This window comes from Babylonia areolata, chromosome 9 (genome assembly GCF_041734735.1).
Source record: "Babylonia areolata isolate BAREFJ2019XMU chromosome 9, ASM4173473v1, whole genome shotgun sequence".
In the NCBI taxonomy this organism is placed as follows: domain Eukaryota; kingdom Metazoa; phylum Mollusca; class Gastropoda; order Neogastropoda; family Buccinidae; genus Babylonia; species Babylonia areolata.
In genome coordinates this window covers 33,533,909-33,548,603 of record NC_134884.1, presented here as the reverse complement: position 1 = coordinate 33,548,603, position 14,695 = coordinate 33,533,909, and the positions used below count along the sequence as shown (strand labels likewise).

Here is a 14,695-nt window from a genome sequence, read left to right as displayed (position 1 = left end):
ATTCAGATCACAAAGACATGGGCATGGATTTTTTTTTTTTTTCTGTCAAAGATACTTCTGCCATGTTGTACGTTGTGCATATAGTTTTTTTTCTCGGGATTTTTAATTTGATAATGAACAGCTTACATATCACCACAGTGACGTCAGAGGGCAAGAGAACATTGCTTTAGATATATTTGCATCATATTTATGTCATGAATTTATTTCCAGTGCAATTGCATATCATTCATTCATTTATGTATATATGTATGTATGTAGGTATGCATGCAATCATATGTGTGTGTGTGTGTATGTGTGTGTGTGTGTGTGTGTGTGTGTGTGTGTGTGTGTGTGTGTGTGTGTGTGTGTGTGTGTGTGTGTGTGTGCATGGACAGGGTTACGCTGCTGGTCAGGCATCTGCTTGGCAGATGTGGTGTAGCGTATATGGTTTTGTCCGAACGCAGTGACGCCTCCTTGAGCTACTGAAACTGAATACTGAAACGGACATCCGTACGATTGACTGACTTTGTCTGACTTACTCGTTTACTCATTCATGTACTTCTTTGCTTACTTTCTTCTTTCCTTTCTTCCTTTCCAGCTTAGTTGTTTGCTTGCTTACTCATTTGCCCACTTACTTACATGTTTCAATTACTCTCATACTTACTAACTTACATACTTCATGATAGTCAGTCGTGTGTCCGACTATGACCATGAGAACAGCAAGATGTGGCAGTTTCTGTCACGGCTGTCTGGGCTAGAATTTGATTCTTATGGAGAGTGTCTTGTCCAAGTTATATCCTCAAAAGGGCTTTAGTGGACAGTCGGCTTTAATCATTGACTGACCCACTGATGATAGACCTACTTTTCTCTCTCTCTGGAGAAATAAAGTATAATCTTCACTGCGTCATTACGAGCTACACACCTGTACTCAACGCTCTCTCTTGATGATCGCCTCGTTCGTCTTCGTCATATCGCTTTGGGAGACAATAGAATTCGTCTTCAGCCGGGCCCATCAGGAGATTTGGGTATCATTCATCCCCCCACAGCCCCTGTATTAATCATGCGCGAGGCCCTCTCTTCATAAATCATGAAAGCGAGCTAGCGAAATCCCGCCCACCTCCCACTGCCCTTCTCTCCCTCTCACTTTCTTCTCATGTCTGTTGCTCTGCTCCCCACTACCCCCCCCCCCCGCCCCCCACGCCCCCACCTCCCGCTCCCCTCCCCCCCACCCCCCCAACCCTCGCTCTTATCCCACCTATTCCCAGCTTCTGTGGTTGCCGCCTCGCAGCGCTAGCAGTAGTTCCCAAAAGGTTGCGTGATTTCGAGACAGAGTCGGTTGCGAAAGTTTTAAAGGTTATGATTGTGTCATGGTGTGGTATGTGTGTTGCAATCAAGTATATGTTTGTGTCCTGGTGTTATGTGTTGCGATGAAGTGTATGGTTGTGTCCTGGTGTTGTGGGTTACAAAGAATTGTGTTTAAAACGTGTTCGTGTTGTGTTTGTGTTGCATTGCCCTGAGTTGTGTTGCGCTGTGGTGTTGTCAATGTCAGCGGCCATGACTGTTGTAGGAAAAACGTTCTTCAGTTCACCATTGTCACCATCATCATCATCATCATCGTCGTCGTCACCATCGCCATTATTGTTGTTATTATTATCATCATCATCATTATTATTATTTATTATTATTTTTATTATTATTGTTGTTGTCGCCGTTGTGTGTTGCTGATGTTGTGAGATATATATATATATATATATATATATATATATATATATATATATATATATATATATATATGGACAGGAGTTCCTTCTCGCACACATCTCTGCCAACAGGTCAATGCAGCTGCATAATATTGCAGGCGAACGTAGCTCGTAACAGTCTGAAACGCTTGATCTATGACAATGTTTTGCACTCTTTGCAGTTTACACACGCTGCCGAAAGCCTACCGAATGATCGTTTCATATTTTAGAGCACAGATTCATAACGATGGATGGAGAGAGGTATGTGCATGAAGGTATAACATTTAAGAAGATGGGCGGGGTGGGGTCTGAGGGGTTCGGGGGCTCATTTGAAACTTTCTCTCTCGCTCCAGGATTATGGGGGAAAAGCCCCAGAACAGGCGAGATGGAGGATATGTCCATGGATCGGTGCCGCCATTTTTCACATGGCCCCTTGACACGCAAGGTTACGAAAGGGGGAGCTACTCTGAGTGTCAAAAGGGAAGCCACCACTGTGAGTGGCGGTGATGGTGGCGGTGGCGATGGTGGCCTGGTGGTGGTGGTGGTGGTGGTGACGATGGCATCTGGAGCGGTCATCTATAACCTCCACTGCTGGCCTGTCACACGTTTCTCATCTTCGCGCACTGGCGTGGCGGCTGTGGGTTAGACTGAGATTGGGTGAAGGAAGGGGAAGAGTGAAGGTTGGGGGACTGGGAGAGGGTGGTGGTAGTGGTGAGAAGGGTTTGGGGGTTCCGGGGGTTTTGGGGGGTGGGGGGGAGAGTTAGGAGGGTTGGGGGCGTGAAGGGGTAGAGGGTAAGGAGGTGACGGGAGCGTGGGGGGGGGAGGGGGGGGGAGGGAGGGTGCGTTGTTGCGAGGGGGGTTGCGGGAGGGGGTTTAGTGTCATTTACTGCGTGTGTGGTCTGTCACATCACGTTGTGTGTGTGTCTGTGTGTGTGTGTGTCTGTGTGTGTGCGTGTGTGTGTGTGTGTGTACACGCGTGAGCGTGTGTGTGTGTGTGTGTGTGTGTGTGTGTGTGTACTACGCATGCAACACACGCGCGCGCATACACACATAGAGAGATCGTTGAGGAAGGAAGTGTAATCTGGAGGGGGCGGTGATTACCAAATTGCAAGTGTCATTTTTAGCACACACACACACACACACACACACACACACACACACACACACACACACACACACAGAGAGAGAGAGAGAGAGAGAGAGAGAGGAATCGAGAGGTGTGGGTGGTGGGTTATTGCTGCGAATCTTGAAAAAACCTACAGTTGCTGAATAGTATGTTTGTAATATAGAAAATATCTTATTTTAACTTTTATAGAAATTAAGAAGAAAAAAGAAGAAGTCGTTATATATATATATATATATATATACTAAGCTCATTCTCGAACTTTTCTTAAGAAAAATTCAAATCCAAAAGATGAAGTCAGAATGCTTATTTTTTCACGTACCAAAATCCTACTCTGTTCTCTTTTCTATTTAAAAAAAAAGTAATTCTTTTTTTTTTAAATTGTCAAACTACTGTCACTTTTACTGCTGTCGAGCAAACTAAAATTTATAATACGATTTATTTTCTTTCTGCAGCATAATAAAAAGAAAACCACACTTAAAAGAATTGAGATGTGCCAAGGTTACGCGGAAATGAGGGTTTAAATACTTAAAATCAGTGGTCGTACAATCCATCATAACTTTATAGTACTAAAGTCTTCAAATTAATTGCATGGTTATTTAACCATCTTTGTGTGTTGTCTTATTTATTTGATTATTTATTTATCATTATTATATTATTTTATTATTATTTTCATTACTACTACCTTTTTTATATCATAATTATTATTTATTTATTTATTTATGTAAGCTTATCTATATATATTTTTTTTTCTCAAGGCCTGACTAAGCGCGTTGGGTTACGCAGATGTGGTGTAGCGTATATGGATTTGTCCGAACGCAGTGACGCCTCCTTGAGCTGCTGAACTGAAACTGAAACTGTGTGCGTCTGTGGAACGTATAGAAAGGCCAACAACAGAGATCTCCACTGCTGTCTGTCCTGAAATGTGTTAGCTGGCTGACTTCAGGTGCACGTGGTCATTCTCTTTAAGCTCTTTGCCCATGGTTCCACCCAAGGAGGAAGGTGGCAGAACGGTTAAGACGCTCGTCTGCAAATACAGAGTCTGTGAGTGTCTGGGTTCGAATCCCGCTCTCGACCTTTCTCTCAGTTTGACTGGAAAAAATCGAACTGAGCGTCTAGTCGTTCGGATAAGACTATAAATCGAGGTCCCGTGTGCAGCACGCACTTGGCGCACTTAAAAAAAAACCCATGTGAAGAAGAAATCCCCTCGGATTGGTACACACATATATATGCCTGCACTCAAGGCCCAGCAGATGTGGTGCAGCGTACATGGATTTTTCCGAACGCAAAGACGCCTCCTTGAGAAATTGAAATGCCCACTGTTCCGTTCCATGTGTCCCTTGGCCTTTCTGGCGCTCGTTTAGCAACTTGAGTCCTGTGGATGGCTTCTCTCGACCTCTTGCATACCAATCGATTTGTGCGTTGATCTCAAGACTTTTTCGTTCACCATAGAGCGTCAGATTGGGTGATATCACTTCTTCCACACGTATCCTTAATCTAGGTGCCTATTTGTTGTTGGTTTCTGTGAAAAGTGAAAGTGCTTTTTAAAGGATAGGCCTATCGATACTGGCTGACTCTCAGGGTCTCACGTACAGTTTCGTGTCGCTATCTTGGGACTGTGGAGTGATTGTAGTGACCATTTTGTATCGTGCTGAACGGTCCATGACTTTGATTATCTGTCTCCCTTCTTCTCTGTCTGTCTACTTCCCACTACAGGTGTGTGTGTGTGTGTGTGTGTGGGTGGGTGGGTGGGGGAGAGAGAGAGAGAGAGAGAGAGAGAGAGAGAGAGAGAGAGAGAGCTGGGGTGTACGTGTGTGTGTGCGCAAATGTATAAATATGTGTAAAGAGAGACAGACAGAGATCTGTCTTCCGTTTTACGTCATTAATTTGCGCAGCTGTGCTAGATTAAGAAGAAGCACTGAAAAACAACAACAACACTTTGTGATCGCAATAAATCACTCGCGAATGTACATAAATGTCCAATGATTTCCAACACATGCTGATGACAACGAGAATAACTTCAAAATATAGAGACACCCCACCGACGTGCTTGGTATGCCGCTGTTCCTAGACTGTGCGCAAGGTGAGGTGAGTTATGGGGCACAGCAGCCAGCAGTTAAACGAGCACGTGATAATAGCTTGCTGTGTTCGTGAAGCCACCTCATGATTTCAGATTACTGCGACCTTGCCGACGGAGATCGTAAAGCATCTCCTTTCGTCGGCACGAAGGCGCTGCGCTGTCACTCTGTCCTACGCTCTCACATAGGCTACGACACAGCAGTGGAAAAAAATATGTTGGAGGGCTAAAAAGATGTTCAAAGTGTTGATACACAACATTAAAACATACACAGACTTCAGCCAAACGAAAGGTGGTCCGAAAATGAATATGAAAACCACAGAAAGGAGCTGAAAATGCAAACCAAACCGACCAGGCTTACTGTTTAAACCTTGGGTCAATCCAAACCCAGGGTAAAAAGGTATATTGCTGTGATAATTTCTTATAAAGGAATTTACTGAGACCTTTATAAATGCAGATAAGAAACCAGAAAAAAAAAGCAGAGCCTGACACAAATAAATAGTTATAAATATAATCAAAAATGTAAGCGTGATCTCAGTGTCAAAGGCGGCCGACTGATCCAACAGAAAGAATACACAAAACCAGACAGACATCACAAGCAGTTGTAGAAGATAGTTTAAGGCACACAAATACAGTACATCTGTCATTGCTGTTGCTGTCACTGAAAACGCCGATCAAACTGTTAGCTACTAATCATTCTACAAATTATAAACAAGTAAAAATGATACATTTGTTTCAGTTTCAAAGCTGAAGATAGTTCGAATCCGTGAACTGTTTCGGAACAGGTAGTATACTGGTTTCTGTTCGTTTCAGCAAGTTTTAGATAAGTTTACGGTTCATTTTGGGGCAGCAGGAATTCGTGTCACAATCACGGATAAGATAGAGTACTCATGCGTTCAAACCATGCAGCATGCAACTAACAAATGACACATCAGCACAAACTTATTCTGGCTGAATCCAATTCTCTCTCTCTCTCTCTCTCTCTCTCTCTCTCTATATATATATATATATATATATATATACATACATATATATATATAGAGAGAGAGAGAGAGAGAGGAGAGGAGTATATATATATATATATATATAGAGAGAGAGAGAGAGAGAGAGAGAGAGAGAGAGAGAGAGAGAGAGAGCATGCTTGAAAGAATATTCTAAACGCATGAACACTAACATAAACTAATGTTGACATATACCAAGCGGTCACATACGAAAATTCGTTCGTGTGTGCTAGTAAAGCATACCGTACACACATACGCAAAAGAATCCACTTCTCCCTCCCCCGCCCTTCACTAACTCTCTTCTACTGATGTTAATGAGAAAGAGACTGATTATCGGAGTAGATGGGACGGAACGTGTCAGGAATTCCGGAAGGAAATTCATCCAGAAATCATTCCAACTCCGTTTATTACGTGCGTTCATTTCCTCGTCGTGTGTGATCAAACCAGTGCAGGTTGATAAAACCGTCAACTTAAACATGATGGCCGGTGCGTTAGGAGTGAAACGGTACAGTGGGATGCCCCCTTTAACGGCCGTTAATCATCGGAACGAAAACTAAAACTGCCCTCGAGGGATCATACAGAAACTCTATGATCTATTCATACCCCCATCTTTCGCCTCGGCTACACCTCTTTCCCCTTGCCACCACCACCACCACCTCTCAGGCCCCCAGCCTTCCTTCCTCCTTCCTTCCTTCCTTCCTCCTTCCTTCCTACACAATCGTCACCCCTTCTTCCCTCAAGCAATCTCGGCTCCTTCTTCACACGTGTCTTGTCATCACCCCGAAGCTCCCTCCTTGTCCCTTCTGTCTTTCTGTTTTTCTTCATCTCTGTCTCTCTCTCTCTCTCACTCTCTCTCAGGTTTCCTCTTTTGTTTCCTCACGTGCACGAACAAACTCACACACACACGCAAACGCACACACACACACACTCTCTGTCTCTCTCTCTATTCGTACCTCACACACACGCACACATACACACACACTGTCTTTCTCTGTGTATCTCTCTCTCTCATTTTAGGCAATTCCTAAAATCTTTATCTTTGAGTAATAAAGTTTTTGAGTCTTGAATCTTTGAATCTCTTTTACATCCCCCATCCCACACTCCCTGCCCTCATGTTCCCCCAGGACTGAACGGTCAGTATTTTAGCCCAAATAAAAGTGCGCACAATCTTACCAGAAGTGTCCAACGATCGGTTTAAGAGAGAGAGAGAGTGTGTGTGTGTGTGTTGAGGGTTGGTGGTGGAGGAGTGAGAGTGTAGGTAGGATGGAGGTTTGTGGTGGTGGTTGTGGGGGGTGGGTTGGAGGAGTGGAGCTGTTGGTTTTGATGGCTGCAAGGCCCGTCAGAGGGAGAATAGGAGGAGTGTGTGTGTGTGTGTGTGTGTGTGTGTGTGTGTGTGTGTGTGTGTGATGTATGGGCCGACAATCCGTCATCGTCAATTTGGCCGAGATGAATCGAGTGTCTAAGCCTTGCTGGATTTTCCTCCTCATCCGTTCGCCGTGTCCTACATGTTGAGAACACGCGTCCATCTGATACCTTCCTCCTTCCGAGGTGTCGAGAAGAAACGGTTGACTTCTTCTGAAAATGCCGCTTTGTCTCTCTGTCCGCATATGCATTTGATTTATAAAACATACTAATATGTGAGAGAGAGACGCATGAATGAAAATCAAACGCAGATGGCATCTACATACAATTGACATTTCCATGTCACAACGCTGCGTGTGTGTGCGTAAAGTACTCACCCGCAAAATGATACAAGTCTCCCCCGCTCGCTTACTAATTTTTACTGATGGGTAATGGGGGAAGTGTTCGAATCGGAAGGGAAATTATCACTCGAAATCTTCAAAGTTGATATACGAGCGTTATTCTCGTAGGAGTGATAACCGTTGAGTTCTCGACGTTAATTTAAACAGATCCCGAGGTGAACTAGTACAGTGGGTGCCGCTTAAGGCGTTTACATGGAAGAGAAAGTGAGAATGTCCTGCAGATAACAGAACACAGATCGACAACCCCCACTGCGGTACGACGATTTTGCCACTGTCCACCCACGCATCTCAGGGCCCCCATTTTTCCTTTTTCCCTCTTCACTTCCTTCACTTCTCCTAAGCTTTGTCACTGACAGGCCATGTCAACCAACCCGCTTGGTTTGTTTTTTTACTTGTCGTTCTTCTTTGATTCTTCATTATTCTAGACTCTCTCACTCTATTTTTTTTGTTTCTGTGAGAATAACTTTCTACCAACCACCGTACAACTACCATTCATCCTACAGTCTCTCTATATTACCTCCCACCACACTCAACACGCTTCGATCTCTCTAAATTGGATGCTAAAACATTTTGAGTATACTTTCTGAATTGATTTCTATCCAAACATGCCTCACAAAATATATTTACCAAAAAAATGGAATTACCGCAGTTCCAACATCTAAGAGAGAGAGAAAAGCTTTGTTTTATTGTGGATACATATGGAATATAATGTTTTGGTAATAGATTATTACCGTAAAGAATAGATTGTTGTGTGTTGTTGTGTGTTGTTTGTGAATTTTTTTTCCGCAATCCGTATGCAACAAACGCTCCTTAAGGGGTGTGGGGGGGGGGGAGGGGAAGGGGGGTTATGGAAGACGGTTGCAGAAGGGAGGGAGGGGTGGGGGATGGGGGTGGATCTGCTGCATTACCTGCATTTTCATAATGATGTTGTGTGTGAGAGAGAGAGGGAGAGAGAGAGAGAGAGAGAGTGTGTGTGTGTGTGTGTGTGTGTGTGTGTGTGTGCAGCTGACGACGTTTTGTTTTTTATTTTTTAGAAAACAAAAAGAAAAGGTGTGTTGGGGGTTGGGGGGGACATGAGAAAGGAAAATATATTCAGGCCAGTGATTGTTTCTTTTCCAGTCCACGTGGCATACTTAGAACTAAAGAGCGGAGTGCGGAGACCTGGCGAAGAGAAAGAGGAAGTTCATTCCAGCTGCAAGGTCCAGAGACAAAGAAAGAACGGTGGCCAACAGTCGAGTGTTTGAATCTGGGTATGCGTAAACAAGAGTTGATCCGAAGCCGATGGTAGAGAGCGAGATGGAGTGTAGAGGTGAAGGCAACCACAGAGATAGGAAGGGGCAGATTTGTGAATACATTTATAACATAGAGTGCTGATATTGTACTTTATTCTGTGTGAGACAGGTAGTGGAGATGTTGCAAAAGAGGAGTGATGTGCTCAGATCTTTTCTTTCTGAGGACGAGTCGGGCAGCAGAGTTTTGTATGCGCTGAAGAGACTGAATGGATGAAGCAGGCGTGAAGAGACTGAATGGATGAAGCAGGCAAACCAGACAATAGAGAGTTACAGTAGTCAAGGCGAGAGAGAATGAGAGAAACGACAAGTCTAGATGTTGCGTCAGTGGACAGATATTTCCGGAGGGAACTGATGCGCTGCAATTGACAGTAGCAGGATTGACGTGTCTGACTGATATATTTTTGCATGGACAATGTCAAGGACAACGCCGAGGTTCCTGCCTGAACTGGAAAGAAGGATGGATGTACTGCCAAGTTTGATTGTATCAGTTATGAGTGGAAGAGAGTTTTTGTTTAGTTTCTATGATCATTGCTTCCGTTTTGTCCGCGTTCAATTGTAACTTATTTAGAGTCATCCAGTTTTGTATGTCCAGGAAGCAGTTGAGTGTTCCTTGCAAAAGCGACGACAATTTTTCAGGGGTATCACTCTTCTGGAATTGAGTGTCATCAGCATAAGAATGATGACCGACATTATGGCAGATGATAATTTCAGCGAGAGGAGCAATGTACAGTGTGAAAAGTACTGGGCCTAAAACAGATCCCTGTGGGACTCTGTGTTCGATATTAAAGGGTTCAGATTGGAAAGTATCAACAGTGTAGACTGGAATCGATCAGTCAGATAAAATTTGACCCAGTCCAGAACAGTGCCGTTGATATCAAATGTAAAATGAAGACGGGAAAGAAGGATTGAATTGTCTATCGTGTTAAAGGCGGCTGACAAGTCGAGAAGTGAGAAGGGAAATTTTTCCTGAGTCGGACGCTAGCAGTAGATTATTCAGGATGTGGAGGAGAGTGGTTTCGGTGCCGTGGCCAGTGCGACAGGCAGACTGAAATGGGAGGATGATTGTTGAAACAAAGGTGGTTGTTGAGCTGCTTCAGAACAACTTTTTCAAGAAGTTTGGACAGGTTTATATATAAACCAGAAATAAGTATAAAAAAAATAATGGATAACCTAAAGCTGATGAAAACTTGTCAGTGTTAAAGGCGATGGAAGGAACTGCTGTGTTTACAGTCGTTGTGGTTGCCTTTTCTGACCTCAAATGTTTATTCAGTGTCATCAATATGGAAGCCAGGAAGCTCATTCAAGGTCACTGTTGAAGCCCGGAAGTTACAGCCTTTGTGACGTAGCAATCATGATAGTAGTGGTTACACCTAGCGTCATGTTCCATCTCATTCCATCCAGATAGCAATGAGAAATTTTATTCATTGCTGTATGTGGCCCATCTAGTCACACGGGGGTTACTTTCAGGCTCAAACAATTCTGATTTTACTGACAAAGAAAGGAAATAGGAGGTACACACACACACACACATACACACATACATATATATATATATATATATATATATATATATATATATATATATATACATACACACACACACACACACATATATATATATATATATATATATATATATATATATGTGTGTGTGTTGTGTGTGTGTGTGTGTGTGTGTGTGTGTGTGTGTGTGTGTGTGTGTGTGTGTGCAATACAATACAGGGGATTTCAAGCCGACCTTAAAATAAGACAGGAAAATTGAAGTCAACATGAAGATAAGGCAACTACTGAAAGCCAAGCTGATATAAACAAAAATTAATACTGAAACCCGAGAGAAGGGTCTCCTCTGGGGTGAGGCATCCTGGCGACCGCAGAAGGGCCCGGATTTGGATGTACATAATAAGACACTCGGAATTATCTGCGTAGGAGAGATGCTACTGAAAAAGTGCAGATGGTGAGGCAGGAAAAACAACACACACACACACACACACAAAAACAAACAAAAACAAACAAAAAAACCGACAAAACCGTTCAATGACTTCGCTGGGTTCGTTACAGAAACGCGGGACAAAGAGGAAGATTTGTAATGGGATTTCCTTCCGTCTGCTGTAGATCCACACAGTGATTGAGTGGAATCAAATATTTCGAGGCGGAAATGAGACCGTACGTAACTGAACACGGAAGTTTAATCGAATCAATCTTGTGTGTGACGGATCAACAGCTTGACAGAGAGAGAGAGGGAGGGAGGGGAGACAGAGAGAGAGAGAGAGAGAGGGAGGGGGGAAGAGAGAGAGAGAGGGGGAGATAGAGAAGCTGAGCTGTACTTTCCTCCATCTTCCTCCATAATTGCAATTGAAAGGAGAAAAAGATGCTCAAGTCATATCCATCGCATTGCAGTTTCTGACGCAGGCAGAAAACATCACTGAACAAATACATGTGCTGCTAAGTCATTTGAAGGTCACATTTGCATATCAAACTTGGACGAGAGAAAAACAAAGAGAACCGTACTATGCGTTATTTCTTTTTCGATCATTTGACTGTTTGCAGGACAGGGTACATTTCAGATAGCACCAACTTAATCGAGCGTTCTTCGTAAATAAATGGAATGAACAGTATCAATGTTACTTGATGCCTCTCATGCTATTTTAGGAGTCCGGGCTTTACGCGCGCGCGTGTGTGTGTGTGAAAGAAAGATAACGAGAGAGAGAGACAGAAACATAGACAGACAGACAGAGGTATGTGTTGGTGAGAGACAATGAGAGATAATGCTGTTCACATAGATATATTATTCTCTTTGCGACCTTAACTTCAGGCCGCCAAGATTTATATATATATATATATATATATATATATACCCTTTGAACAGTAAACAGAGATGTTTCAGATAGTAATTGTTTTTCTCTCAGATGCTCATTGTTGCGTTTATTAATCTTTTTGTGTTCTATGACAATAAATGAGTTGTTTCACTTTCATGAGTGACCGTAACCATCGTATGATGTCATTTTCATTTAATTTCAAATGATGCCAAAAATATGGTAATAATATCATACTCACCTGTTCTTTAGAGGACAACAACATAACACACGCCACACGTTTCTTCAGTAATATCTTCAACAGGCTGACCATTATGAAGAAACGAATATACATTAGAGGAAAGAGAACGCTTAAAAATTGCCATAACCATGGTTGCCAAATTGATAAAATATCCCCCTTTTCATTTTTAAGATGATAGTAATGATAATGATAATATTAGTAACGATAATAATACTGATGAGAATAAGGAGAAGAGGAAGGAGAAGAATAAATTTGTATATAGCGCAATATGATACAAGGGGAAGCAACCTCAAAGCGCTTTACAAATCTATTACTTTAATCAGCTGAATCGATTAAGCACTTACGATGAAGTAGAAACACATGAATGTAATAAAAGCACACCCATCAATATTATCCAAGCACAATTTACAAAACCCACCAAATAACATCATTGTAACAACTGTTATATTTCAGAACACATACGCAAAGACCTAAGTATTGTTTTTTCCCCTTTCGGAATATGTTGCCATCGTTCTTCAATGAACCTTTTTTTTTTTTTTGTTTGTTTTCTTTTCTTTTTTTCAGATCTTCCAAAATGGAAACACCATCCCCTTCCATTGAGAAAATAGAATAAAATATAGTGAAATGAAACGAAACAAAAACAGGATAAAACTATATAAAAAAAAATAAATAAATAAAATAATAATAAAGGCACTGACCTTTCTCCTCCTTGCCGTGATACCCGTTCTCCTCTTTCGTAGACACCTCCTTCCCCTTCTCACCTCCTCCACCTCCTCCTCCTCCTCCCCCACCGCCTCCTCCACCCCCGTCCCCGTCGTCGCTCTCGTCCTTCCCCTTGCCCCCGTCTTCGTCGTCCTCGTCATCGTCGCCGTTCGCATCGTCGTCGGCGTCGCCGCTGCGGTTTCGCGGCGACCAGGTCATCTTGTTCTCCTTCTTCAGGCGCCGGCGGGCGTTGGCGAACCAGGTGGAGACCTGGGTGAGGGTCATCTTGGTGATGATGGCCAGCATGATCTTCTCGCCTTTGGTCGGGTAAGGGTTCTTGCGGTGCTCGTAGAGCCAGGCCTTGAGGGTGTTGGTGTTCTCGCGGGTGGCGTTCTTCCGACGTGCCGCGCTGTTGATGTCCATGGCGCCGTAGCTAGAAGGGGAACAGAACAAAGGAAGAAATAGACACCAATGTTCAAAATCAAGCGAGAAAGTGAATGCATGCACACACACACACACACACACACACACACACACACACAAAATAAAATAAAAAAAATAAAAATAAGGAACAGGGTGTCAGTTCTTTAGGGAATGAAGACTTGACGTGTTTTCGTTTACTTGTTGTTGTTTTTTTAATTTGATTTCATCTTCTTTTTTTCCGTAAGATGGAGAGAAAGGACAGATCGAGAAGGTACTGAAAAAACCCATAACAAGAAGAAGAAGAAGAAGAAGAAAACTCTTCCCAAGGGAGGAAACGCACCACTCAAAGAAACAATGAGGCGATGAAGACTGAAAGATAATAGTTTCGTAGCCATTTTATACGTAAAGGCCAAGGCAAAGAGCTCTTGCGTTCAAGCAGACGGTGGGGAATGGAGGAGGGGGGGGACGACTGTCGAAGATGAGTAAGAATCAAAGTGGAATAAGTAGAGAACTAAAAAAAGACGTAACAGTGTAAAAGATCTCGAAGGACAGAAATAGACCGAAAAAGAAACACACATTGACATAGATAGAAGCAAATGATCAAAGAAAGAAGACAAGGGCAGAGTGTGTGTGTGTGTGTGTGTGTGAGTGTGTGTGTGTGAGAGAGAGAGAGAGAGAGAGAGAGGGAGGGAGGGGGAGAGGGAAAGAGAGAGAGGGAGGAAGGACGGAAGAAAGGAAGGGAAGGGAAGTAGGGAGATGGACACACACACACACACACACACACACACACACACACACACACACACACACACACACACACACACACACACACACACACAGTGACTCTCGGAACTAAGAGTCCTGACATTTACAGCGCTAGTAAGCTGTCTCAATAATATTGATGACGTGCAAAAGTTGACAGGCAACAAGTGACACCCCCCTCCACCTCGCCCTCCTCTCCCCCCCCCCCCCTCCGACTCCTTACCACACACATACTCCCCTACCTCCTCTCGCTTCCCAACGATCATGAACCCATCTCGTCCTCCAACACTGCACTCCCACGTCACCCGGTACCTCTTAAAACAGCAGGTAGAATTCATTTTGTGATATGATAATCCCCGTTTCCATGTGTAAGTCGTTTTTTTTTTGTTTTTGTTTTTTTCCCCATTGCGTCACCCTTTCCAATGCACATATTAATGTTGTTTTTATGGATATACGTGTATAACTATATTCTCAGAACGTACACTCATTGAGAAAGACAACAACATCAAGAACACAAAAATGGAGAGGCAATATCTGCTAAAAAAAAGAAAAAAAAAAAAAAAAAAAAAGAAACTAAATGGTATGTGTCTCGCCTCGTATTAACAATAAGCCATCATCAGAAGTTGTTCTTTTTTTTTTATGATGACTAAACGAAAGAAATTCCAGCCAATCCCAGGCTCTGCTCCCATCCCCGCCCAAACCTCTCAGTAACATTTAGTACGTTAGAATTCCTGTTTTATGTTCGCTCAAGAGACAAATTCAGTAGATATGAGGTATAGA

At 43.0% G+C, this 14,695-nt stretch overlaps 1 protein-coding gene across 1 annotated transcript in view; it reads right to left on the bottom strand.

Annotated features, from left to right (window-relative positions):
* LOC143285624 (uncharacterized) overlaps positions 1–14,695 on the bottom strand; it is a 181,226-nt gene that overhangs the window by 91,400 nt on the left and 75,131 nt on the right. Inside the window, exon 5 of the mRNA XM_076593022.1 lies at positions 12,820–13,163. Coding sequence (XP_076449137.1) covers positions 12,820–13,163 — 344 coding nt within the window. The remainder of the gene's footprint in view (positions 1–12,819; positions 13,164–14,695) is intronic.